The sequence below is a fragment of the Drosophila rhopaloa genome, unplaced genomic scaffold (assembly GCF_018152115.1).
Source record: "Drosophila rhopaloa isolate 14029-0021.01 unplaced genomic scaffold, ASM1815211v1 contig_163, whole genome shotgun sequence".
In the NCBI taxonomy this organism is placed as follows: domain Eukaryota; kingdom Metazoa; phylum Arthropoda; class Insecta; order Diptera; family Drosophilidae; genus Drosophila; species Drosophila rhopaloa.
Window position 1 is genome coordinate 7663121 of NW_025335043.1, and position 11436 is coordinate 7674556.

The 11436-nt window shown below is 45.3% G+C and overlaps 4 protein-coding genes across 4 annotated transcripts; 1 reads left to right on the top strand and 3 right to left on the bottom strand.

Moving 5' to 3' along the window:
• The first annotated feature begins 148 nt into the window (after positions 1-148).
• On the top strand, positions 149-3648 carry LOC108052330 (valine--tRNA ligase). The gene is made up of 5 exons (XM_017134710.2): positions 149-393; positions 462-2215; positions 2271-2720; positions 2784-3413; positions 3476-3648. Exons 1-5 carry the CDS (start codon positions 300-302, stop codon positions 3524-3526), a joined length of 2979 nt encoding a protein of 992 aa, XP_016990199.1. The 5' UTR covers positions 149-299; the 3' UTR covers positions 3527-3648.
• Positions 3649-3975: 327 nt separating this feature from the next.
• LOC108052301 lies at positions 3976-6033 on the bottom strand. Its single transcript, XM_017134671.1, has 3 exons — positions 5699-6033; positions 4963-5121; positions 3976-4901 (listed from the first exon to the last, which is right to left on the bottom strand). Exons 1-3 carry the CDS (start codon positions 5910-5912, stop codon positions 4027-4029), a joined length of 1248 nt encoding a protein of 415 aa, XP_016990160.1. The 5' UTR covers positions 5913-6033; the 3' UTR covers positions 3976-4026.
• A 1886-nt stretch (positions 6034-7919) lies between these two features.
• On the bottom strand, positions 7920-8765 carry LOC108052326 (50S ribosomal protein L7/L12). Its single transcript, XM_017134704.1, has 2 exons — positions 8637-8765; positions 7920-8568 (listed from the first exon to the last, which is right to left on the bottom strand). Exon 2 carries the CDS (start codon positions 8555-8557, stop codon positions 8009-8011), a length of 549 nt encoding a protein of 182 aa, XP_016990193.1. The 5' UTR covers positions 8558-8568; positions 8637-8765; the 3' UTR covers positions 7920-8008.
• A 158-nt stretch (positions 8766-8923) lies between these two features.
• On the bottom strand, positions 8924-10551 carry LOC108052325 (gram-negative bacteria-binding protein 3). The gene has a single exon (XM_017134703.2). The coding sequence runs from the start codon at positions 10530-10532 to the stop codon at positions 9039-9041; it is 1494 nt and encodes a 497-aa protein (XP_016990192.1). The 5' UTR covers positions 10533-10551; the 3' UTR covers positions 8924-9038.
• Positions 10552-11436: the final 885 nt, after the last annotated feature.

Consider the following 11436-nt stretch of genomic DNA (forward strand, 5'->3'; position numbering starts at 1 on the left):
CCACAATCATTTAGAAATATGCCACATTGAAATCTGATGTCTGTAACAAAGATATATATGGGCTTTTAGTTTTTAGTGAAGCCTATGTAGCCAATGAGTTATATGTTTTAATACTTCCCCTTTTGACACAACAAATAATTAAATAAAAAGTTAAAAAATTACAAAAGCTTAACCGTTATCCACTTCGAAATTGGCGCCTATAATCGATATACCGTCTATCGATTATCACATCAGCTGTTTAAGTGCCATCGCTAATTTCAATTCAATTTGTTTTATTTTTGACATAACACATAATAAAAATGCAAATAATTAGGAATTGCAGTAGTAAATTACTCAAACACAAGTACCTGTGCCAGCCGAAGGTGTACTCTGTGTACTACAGCACAGTTAAAGGTGCGTTTTTCCCAGTTTCATTCATAAATCCAGTGCCGGCTGAACGATTCATATTCCTCCGTTTCTAGATGCGGCCAAGGAGCTGCCGTTGGCCGCCGGATACCAGCCACGACCTGTGGAGCAGGCCTATTGGGAGCGGGAGGAGCGGCAGGCGAATCTGCCAAAAGCTTCAGCCAGTAGTTGCAAGCGGGGAACTTATCGCATGCTGCTCCCGCCGCCAAATGTCACCGGCAACCTTCATTTGGGGCACGCTCTGATGGCCACCGTGCAGGATGTGATTGCACGCCAGCGACAGCAGCTTGGCTACCAGGTGGACTGGGTCCCAGGCACAGATCACGCGGGGATTGCCACCCAGGTGGTCGTGGAACGGACCATAGCTGCATCTCAGGGCAAAACGCGGCAGGACCTGGGTCGCCCAGCGTTCTTGGACGAAGTGTGGAAATGGAAGGCGGACAAGGGTGCAGGCATTGTGCAGGACCTTCGCCAACTCGGCTGCAAGCTCAACTGGCAGCGCGAGTACTTCACCATGGACGAACAGCAGGCCCATGCGGTGAACGTTGCCTTCGAGCGACTCTTCGACGAGGGCCTCATCCGTCGACGCAACTCGCTGGTCAACTGGTCCACCAGCCTGCGCTCCGCCATCTCCGACATCGAGGTGGACGTTGTGGACATTAAGGAACCAACGGAGATCGCCGTTCCGGGCTACGAACAAAATGTGCTATTTGGCAGAATCTATGATTTTGCCTATCGTGTGGTGGATGGTGAAACACTGGCCGATGGTTCAGCAGAGGAGATTGTGGTGTCTACGACCAGACCCGAGACTATTTTGGGAGATGTAGCAGTTGCCGTGCATCCTCTGGATCCACGATACAGCAAGTACCGAAACGTTGAGGAGGTGAAGCTCAAGCATCCCTTCCGTCATGACACAATTCCACTCGTTTTTGACATCTCCGTGGATCAGGAGTTTGGCACTGGAGCAGTGAAGATCACTCCTGCCCACGACAAGTTCGACTTCGAGCTGGCCACTCGCCATAAGTTGAAACCCCGCCAGGTGTTCAGCGAAACGGGACACGTGGTCGAGGCCTATCCCGAATTCAAGGGCAGGCCGCGTTTTGAGGCTAGAGAGCTGATTGTGAACCGACTGGAGGAGATGGAACTGCTGCGCCAGGTGCGCTCCCACAGCATGCAATTGCCGGTTTGCTCGCGTTCTAAGGATGTTATTGAGTACATGATCCTGCCGCAGTGGTTTCTCAAGTGCAAAGATTTGGCCAACGATGCTTTATCCGAACTTCATAGTGGGCGGCTGCAAATCCAGCCCACAAGCTTCGAGACGGAGTGGGAACGCTGGTTGCAGGATAGTCGCGACTGGTGCATATCCAGACAGTTGTGGTGGGGCCATCAAGTGCCCGCCTATCAGGTGACCGACTCCAAGGGCAACAGTCAATGGGTGGCTGCCGTTAACGAGAAGGAAGCCAGACAAAAGGCCATTCAGTTGGTGGGCAGCGAGGAGTTTACATTGACGCGTGATCCCGACGTGCTTGACACTTGGTTCTCCTCGTCACTGCTGCCATTCTCGACGGCTGGCTGGCCCGAAGAGAGTTACAAGGAGCGGTATCCACTGGACCTGATGCAGACCGGCCACGACATTCTCTTCTTTTGGGTGGCACGGATGATGATGATGGGTCTGAAGCTGACCGGCGAGGCTCCATTCCAGAGAATATTGCTGAATGGCATTGTGTGCGATGCCCATGGCAGAAAGATGTCCAAGAGTCTTGGAAACATTGTGGCCCCACAACAGGTGGTCCAGGGCGCCAGTTTGGAGGTGAGGTCTAAATTTCTGGCCGTTTATTATTGCTTATTTTTCTTGGTCTTTACAGAGTCTGAAGTCTGGTCTAGAGCAATCCTGCGAGGCGGGCATCATAAAGCCCACGGAGTTAAAGACTTCCACAGCTGGAATGACCAAGATGTTCCCCAATGGCATCCAGGAGTGCGGAACCGATGCGTTGCGTTTTACTTTAATGAGCCACAACATCAAAAGCCATTTCATCAGCTTCGATGTGAACGCCTGTCACACCAACAAGCTGTTCCTTAACAAGATTTGGCAGGCGATGAGGTTCACCCTGGGATCCGCCAAGGGACTGGGCATCTCGCTACATCAGTTCGAGACATTGGAAGGGGTAAATTTGAGCATGTGGGATCGCTGGATCATAGGCCGCCTGGCGGAGACCTTGTCCATTTGCTCGCAAAGCTACAGCAACTATAATTTCCACTTGGCCACGGCAGCTTTAAAGACCTTTTTCTATCAAAATCTCTGTGATATTTACTTGGTAAGTGAGCTATTATTTCATTGTTTATGTATTCTCTCAAATTCTGGCTACCTAAATTGACAGGAGACCACCAAATCGGCGATTGCAAATCGCACTGCCAACGCCTACATCCATGTGGGCACTCTGACCGCCTGTCTTAGCTGGGGTCTTCAAGCCATGGCCCCATTTACTCCTTTTGTGGCTTCCGAGTTGCTGCAACATGTGCCGCTTAACATTGAGCTGAAGCTGTCCGACTACCAAGACGTTAAACTTGAGGAAGAGGTTAACGAAATAGTGAACATCTGCCAGAACGTGCGCCAGGTGAAGAGTCGCAACGAGATTAGCAAGCGGCACCAGCCGCAACTCAGTTTGTTTGCCCAGAATTCCGACTCGGAGGGCGTACTACGTCGCCACCTGCCTCAGATTCAGGTCCTTACTCGCTGCGAAGGCGTGGAACTGGAACTGCTTGATGAGAGCTCAAAGATTTCCAAGCAACTAAGCTTCTTTTCGACGGCGGGCGCACTCTGTTCCTTTGGCTTGAAGGTGAGCGATGGTTTGGCGGTGACGGCGGAGAAGCGTGACGAGATGCATGTGGCCAACAAAAAGAAACTCAAGAAGCTGGTCAATGAGCTCCAGCGCTACCGCTTGCGTCTGGACAATGAAGCCTTCCAGCTGATGGCCGACAAGACTGTTAAAACGCATTTCGAAAATAAGGTAAAATTCTGAAATGTTTCGTAATTAATGTACATAATGAAATAAGCTATTCCAAATTTCAGGTCAAGGAGCTTGAGGCGGAAATCAACAGTCTCACCCGATTGGCAGTGTGATCCTAATCCATCTCCATTTACAAATTCCTTTTAGATAATGTCTTTGTTATTGTTATATAACCGACTGTTTGTTTTAGAATTAAAGACTGCAATATTTATTAAATGCATCTGTACATTGTGAATAGTACAGTATTTATCTATATATTTATCATAAACCTTTTAAATTTTATTTGTTTTTCTTTTCCTAACCACATCTTCGTTTTGAACTGCTAACTCTTTTGTCACAAACAACCGAAACATAATTCATATTTTTCGTGGAATACTCCTATTAGATCATTTTTGCTAATTGCTACTTTCACAAAGCATTTAAAACAAAGCACTAGTAATGTGAAATATAAGTGGAATTCTTAAAAGTTTTGCTACTTTCCAATATGAATTAATTATCCTATTTTCAGGATTTTCCATTTTTGCTAGGATTTACCATTCCTCCTTGCCAGAAATATTTCAACTTTTTGTATTGCTAATATAATCAAGTCTTTCTTTTATTTTCTCTACCACATTTACAGAATTGGACACGCGTTCTGCGAATACGACAAATAGAAGCCGCGATTCGATATGTCCATATCCTCGTTACCATCGGTTACCGTGTAGACCACGAATGGCTTCGCCGACGTGGTTGTGGACACCAGACCCAGTCCGCAAAAGCGATCACTGGGCATCGAAACCCCGCCCTGCGTTGGCGCTGGAATGATGATGTAGTCGGTGGTGCAATCCTGGCTCTGGACCGATGAGGTGGCCAGCAGCGTTGGATCCACGGCGCCCACATCGTTGGTCAGCGTAAAGGAGTACGTGTCGGAGCTGACCTGGCTGTAGGTGATGGAGCACATTCCTGCTGCCTTGCGGATGCAGATTCCGTACTTCGTATTCGCCAACTGCCTGGTGCCCTGCACTCCAATTGAATTGAGTGCAGAGGAAGCTGCCGAGACGTAGTTAAAGCTGGCCAAGGTGCCACTGCTGGGCATATAGTACTGCAGGCATCCGGCCGGAGCCAAAGTGGCCGATGTGCATCCCAGCATCCTTATCTGGAACTGCCAATTACGGTTGAATGTGTAACTGCCGGACGTGGCCACTGAGATGGTGATCGGATTGACGCCGTTGAAGTCCACGTACACATGCTGGCCGGCGTTCTCACCACAGATGCTGGGCACTTGCGAGGCTCCTCCGGTGATGGTCAGGGCATCGGTTGCACAGGCTCCATCGCCGGACGGAGGAGCCAGCGAAAGGGACAGGAAGTCCACTCGCAACTGGCAGATCGTCGAATCCGGCGGGGTGACCACAATGGAGCAGCGTCCGCCACCCGCATACGGAGCTGGATAATTGCTGTTGTAGAAGTACGTGTTATTGTACGAAGTGCTTGCTCCACATGTCCTTTGATCTATAAGAAATCGTTATAGTTTAGTTCTTGTTCAAAGGTTGGAATTCCATTATCAACTTACAAATACAGCAGATGGCTTGGGCTGTGATGGAGGAGCAGCTGCCCGCCGCCACACCGCTGTTGTCCGAGCACTCTCCATTGATTACGCAGGTGCCCAGGAGCAGATTGTTGCCCGTGCAAATGTCGTTGGAAAAGCGGCCGATTGTGTAGAAGGGAAACCCTAGAAGCAAAATATATTGTCATTAAAATGACATTGAAAAGTATCATACTTTGCAGTTTGTTGTATTTCCTTTGCTATCAGCCCTTTATCACACATTGTAAAATCCTAATAGATAACTTGACAGTGGAAATTCTTCAACTGCCATTTAAATGGTTGTAACTAAAAATGTTGGTCGTGATCCTTTAAAAAAGTACATATATGTTTCTTTGTAAATTTGAATCCGTGACACAATTTTTTAAAATGAAAATTAAGTTACTTAACGGCAAGATAAGTAGGTAACATTCTAAGAAATGTTTAACCCCTAATTTAAGAAATCAAATGGCAGAAAATCGAAGTTACGGAGGCTTTACTATATTTTCTAAAACTGCAATGCGCAAATGGAAATGTTTTCCGCGCACTTAATGATGATTGTAGGGCACGGGGACAGCTAAGACTAAAGAATCCACCTGCGGTACATGCACAGTGGGTGATAATTGACGCCTGACCCACATACTTCCACCACGACGGATAAACAAACCACCGGCATTCATCGGGCGAGATCTTCGGAAGATTCACCCGTTCGGGAGCTCATACTTACAGCGAGGATGTCGTGATCCACTGCGGGCCAAGCTGGAATCCTCCTCATCCGCCAGAAGGGTATCATTCCCCGGGATCAGGGTTTTATTAACATTCAACTCCGACGTCAAGACCAAACTGCTGGCACGTGCCGCACTGTAGATGCCCACTATGTAGCTGCTGAAGAAGATGGCCACGAGGGCCAAAAGCTGCGAGGAACGACCACCGGCAGACATGATAATCGGATATCGTACGGATCACTTTCGGTTTTCACTCGGGGAGCTGGAGCTTTAGCTGCTGCAACGGAGCGGGAACGGATTGGCTACCGGTCTAAAGAGACGTGCACTCGCGGTTGGGACACAATGGGTACTGAGCCGATGGGATCCGAGTTTTAGGGGCATAGTCGGATGGGCCAGGCCAGTGGGCTGCTCAGGTGCTAATTGAGAGAACCCGACAGCCCATGCACCTTTTCCAGGGACGGCTGGAGTTCTTCAAAGTGCAGTCAGATATTTGATTTCTTTTATTTAAAGTTGAATTTTCGCAGAATATTAAAAAAAACACATTTTTTAGGTGTCTATCGAATTTCTCAATTTTCTTACTAAGAAATATAAGTAACAGATTTTCTAAATTTTAATAATAAATAATGAAAATAAGTTCCATATTGGTACTATTTTTAAAATTATGTTTATCAGATAAATACTAATTTTCTCTATTCAATATGGTTTTAAAAAATGACCTTTAAGAACCTTTTGAACTGAAAGAGAGTTCTGAAATAGAGTTCTTAGAGTTTTATAACTCTTATCTTTAAAGTACATATAAATAAATTAGAAAACAACATCGCAAAAAATTTTTTATTGCATTGAATACTTTTATTTTAAGAAAATATAGTAGTTAGTTTTGTTTTGGTTACTTTATTCAAATTAAAAAAGAAAATAGTTAAAACCCAAGCTTGCAAACTTTCTTATTAGATTTAAGAGTTTGAACACGGATTAAAAATTATTAAGCCAAACAGTTATGTTCAAAGTTAGAACAACAAACATTTAATGACCCATTTTCGAATTTTAATGAATGAATTTCTCCCCGTTGTTTACTCGATAATCCGCCCCTGTCCGGAGATCGTGTGGGGCTTATTTCGCCTGGTCGGGAGAGAATGTGGAGCACTCACGCATGGGAAGTGGTCGGCTTCTGGCCCGTATTGGCTTTATTCGTTATCCGAATTTACGCGTACCTCTTCGGGACGACAACAAACCAATTTCTGGGCGAGGAAAGTGATAGCGATGACTTGGCTCTTGGCACTGATACCCAATTTGGCGGGCTGCGCACGCGTGCAGCGCCGCATGATTCCCCGGATCGGATAAAAGAAAGTGTCTAGTGTTTGCTCTTCTCTCCGGTATGTAAGCCCGGCTCTAGTCTAGCATCTTCTTTCCGCTCGAGCCAGTTTAAATGGCTATAAATAAAATCGAAAACTTGGGGCCATTGTGATCGTTCCGCTTACAGATGATGTAACGGTACAATCTTGATGAGTGTGGCGCGTGTTTTTGAGTCTGCGGCCAATAGATTTGCTTTGCTGCATTCACTAGAACGCGGCACGACGCCAATTAGCAGGACATCTCTAATCGCCGACTATGCGGACACTAATTGATGTTTAATCCCAAAAGGAAGGTAAAAGTGGATTGGCTTTGATTGTTTTCCAGGGCGAAGCGTAGAAAGTTGCAAGTGCGCCGCCGATTTGCCAACTGTCAATCGATTTTTGCTTTTTGAAGTGATTTTGGGGCTCTGTTAACCAACGACACCTGTTATTAATAATTTAAATTGATTTTTGGACTGCAGGACGAAGCTTTAAATCAGTTTCGTCCTTATAAAATTATTTGAAATAAATTATCAATTGATTAATTAAAATTTTCAATTCTTGTTTTTTTTTTTAAATCGATTTTGCGGAATTGCACTTTTGCGTTATATTTAATTTTGTTTTGCAAAAGTGATAAAGTAATTCTTCTGATGTGATTTATATTATAAATGTCAAATTGTCAGAATTAGAATTAAATGTTTACCTATAAACTACAAATTAAAAAACACTAAATTTTGTTTAAAACAGTTTCGCATTATTGACTAAGAAAACGTTGATCATTATATAAATTCTATGAAAAGATACTGCAGGAAAACTTATAAATTGGGAAAAGGCCTAAGGAAAATATTATATATTCCCGTTTTTACAGAAAACTATTAGTTTGTTAAGCAACTCGTTAAGTTTACAGCAAATGTTGCCAGGCTTTTTATTAAAACAATAACTAGCAGCTAAACGCATAATAGGAAAACGAAGGCACCGGCGACACTACTCGATTTCGATAATGGCCCCAGCCTTGGCCAGCGCTTCCTTGAGTTTCTCGGCCTCCTCCTTGGGGATGTCCTCCTTGACGATGGTCGGTGCGCTCTCGACAAACTTCTTGGCCTGGACCAGATTCATTCCCTCGAGCAGGTTCTTGACCTCCTTGATCAACGCCACCTTCTGTTTCTCATCGAACTTGACCAGCTTGACCTTGAAGGAGGTCTGGACCTTCTTGGGCGCCGCCTCCTCCTCATCCTCGGCGGGAGCACCACGTGCCGGCCCAGCGGCGAATTGTGGGGCAAATGCGGTATCGGGCAGGTTCAGTTTCTGTTTAAGCAGCGTGCTCAGTTCGGCCACCTCGAGAAGATTGAGGGCGGCGATGTTGTTCACGATGGAGTCCAGCTTGGGATTGGGTGGTTTGGCCACTCCTTCCGGCGCCGGAGGCACTAGTTTCTCGGCTCCAGAAACTGCGGCAGCCGGAGCCGCTGCACTGTACATGCGATGCAGCTGCACTTGTCGCGTAATCTGACGCAGGGCGAGGCGTGTGATGTGCATCTTTATGTTTTCTATAATCGGTAAGTTAATGTTTAAGTAAGCAAATTGTTGAAATATTAATAAATTCCCATTTACTTACGGTTTTCGGCTGACAAAATAAATTATGTGCGACAGCAGGTTATGTGAGCAGTTGTTTATCGATAACCAGCCAGGGCTGCGGAGTATATATTTTTGTTGAAGGGCATTGCCATGCCTGAAAATACCCAGTTTGGTTGAAAAAAGTAACGTAAAAATACCATACAACGAAATTAATTTTATAATTCGCAATCGTTTTTAATTATTATTGTTTTGTTGCATTTACTGTTAGAAAAAGTATATATTTAGAAGTCGCACAACATTGTAAGCTTTTAAACAAAGTTAAAGTGATTTGCTTTTAAGCTTTGATTTTATTTATTGTTTTTATCTAAATAGTTAATTGGCCAATTTTTCAATTTATTCAGTTTGTAAAGTGAGTAATAAGAACCTTGTTAAAATAAAGATATTACAAAGCGTACACCTTGACGTAGTCGATCTTCATGTGGCCACCATCCAGCCAGTGATCCCGATCTTTCTTGACATCCCTCCAAAAGGCCTTCTGCGCCTGCGGGGCCCTCTCGTTCCAGGGCTTGACCACGTGCTGGTACTCGTTGAATCCGCCCACGCTGAGTCCGAAGGTCAGATAGAACTCCTGATCGAAGGGCGCCAGTCCGGTGCCCTCCTCCAGTTTTTGGGCCTGTGGCAATCGCTTCCCAGCGGCGGTAGTCTCACTGAAAGCTCCCTTATCGCTTCCCTGGACACACAACTCCTTGCCGTCGACCAGCCATCGCAGTTCCCGCGGCGTCCACTCGAGCGTATAGTTGTGGAAGCTATCGCTCCAGTCCTCGGAACTATCACCAGTGCCGGGTTTGAGGCAATTCTTGACCGAACGCAGGGGTTCATCTGCGTAGAGCACTGCAGCGGCATATAGATCCAGGTTGCCTCCATTCGGACGGGTGTAGGCAATCCTTAGTTGACCCGACCGGTAGTCATCCACTCCGTACATAGGATACTTGGGCTGGAGCCAGATTTGCGGGGTAACCCACTGAGCTCGCGGCATCTTGGCCCGCACCTCCACTCGACCGTACTTGAAGGAGAACGCATCCTTAGAGGAGAACTGGGCGGTGACCATCGGCGGCAGGCCATCGTTCATCGTCCTGCCATTCCTAACGCAATCATGCGTATTAGCCACTCCCGTGCACTTATCCCCCAGATCCAAACTATCACCTGATGCCTTGTGGAAGTGCTTTTTCATCGTATTTGTGGCTAATGCAACATGGCCATTGGTCAGGCACAAGGTGTCTGGGGCATCGTCCACATAAACATTGAACTCGTAGTCGGGTTGGCCGGAAAACCTGCGCTCTGCTTTCCACTTATTAGGATCCAGTTTTGCAGCGTTAAACTCATCCACAAAGACCAGTTGGCCGGCACAGCGAGTGGGTGCTCCATTGACCTCAGTTTTGGGGGTGGTACAACCCACTCTAATATCGATATCTGGATCAGCAGGTGGACTCCATGGCGTGCTGGAAACGGGGACTACCGGAGGACGAGGAGTGATCGCCGAGGTGCTGTTACCACTGTACCCGTTGACGACATACGACCCGTCATCTTCGCGATAACCCAGTCCGTTATAGATAACGTACGTCCAATAGTACAGAATATCGCCGGGTTTCAATGCAGCAGTGCGATCTCGGAAAGTCCATCGACCGTTCTTGGCCTTCACTATGTCCCGTGCCCAGGTGCCCGCCTCCAGACCCTCCATCTCCTCGTTCAGTTTGCCATGGAAGGCGAACAGACTGATGCCCTCCTCGTCGGGAATGGATACCTCGAATCCCTTGGGGTAGAACACCTCGATCTTCGCCTTTGTCACCTCGTATCCCTGGACACCGACACCGAGGAGAAGGAACAGCAGCAGGTGGAGGCAGCAGCTCCAGGCCGCAAAGCGCGATGCATCCGCCATCGTGGGAATAACGATTGTAAATGAGAAGAGCTGCCTGACAAGTCGTGCTTGGGAATCCGAGAAGCTTATCAAGAACCGGTCGGGGCTTTCTTTGTTTATGGCGCACAGTGAAAAACTCGAAACACATAGGCTAACTTAAAGTCAGAAATCGAAAACAAAGCAACACACAATTACGGTAATTATATTACAAATTTTATTTGCGTTTTGTATTTCCCAAAAATATATGCAGCATTAAAAAATTTTTTTTTTTATATAATTGTTTACCTTTCCTAAACAATATAAGCTTATTTATGTTGGAAATAACTTGACTAGTCAATAAATTTAATTTTAAAAATTAAAAAGAAAAAATATCAAAATAACACTAGACAATAATTTAAAAAAATATATTATTTAAGATTAGCATACATATTTTTATATGGTGAACTGTTTCTCATTTATCAGTGTAATAATCACTTCAAATCGTCTGCGCATCCATAAAATGGGAGACAAAATACCAATAAAAAAAACTTGGGATTAACCCAAGCCCAGCTTGTAGTTGTGAGTCAATGTCTTGTTAAGAAAGGTAAACAAATATGTATATATGTATTTTGGTAGTTTTTTGATTGGTATTTTAAAAAGACCGCTCTTGTTTTTCTAAACTGCCCAACACTGTCAAATCAGCTGTTTGTGGTCCATCGATAATTTCGCTGGCAATGTATCGAAGAATGGTAATTGAGAGCGTATATGTAAGCATGGAACTTTAATATAATTTGCATTTTAAATAGTTAAGCGCTGTTATTAAATAAAACAAAATTCACAAATCAATACTTACAGCAATAACAAAAGTCAAAACATCTAAATTTGTTCTTGACATACAAAATTAAACACCATTTTCAAGTTTACCCTATAGTGCAGGGTATCTATC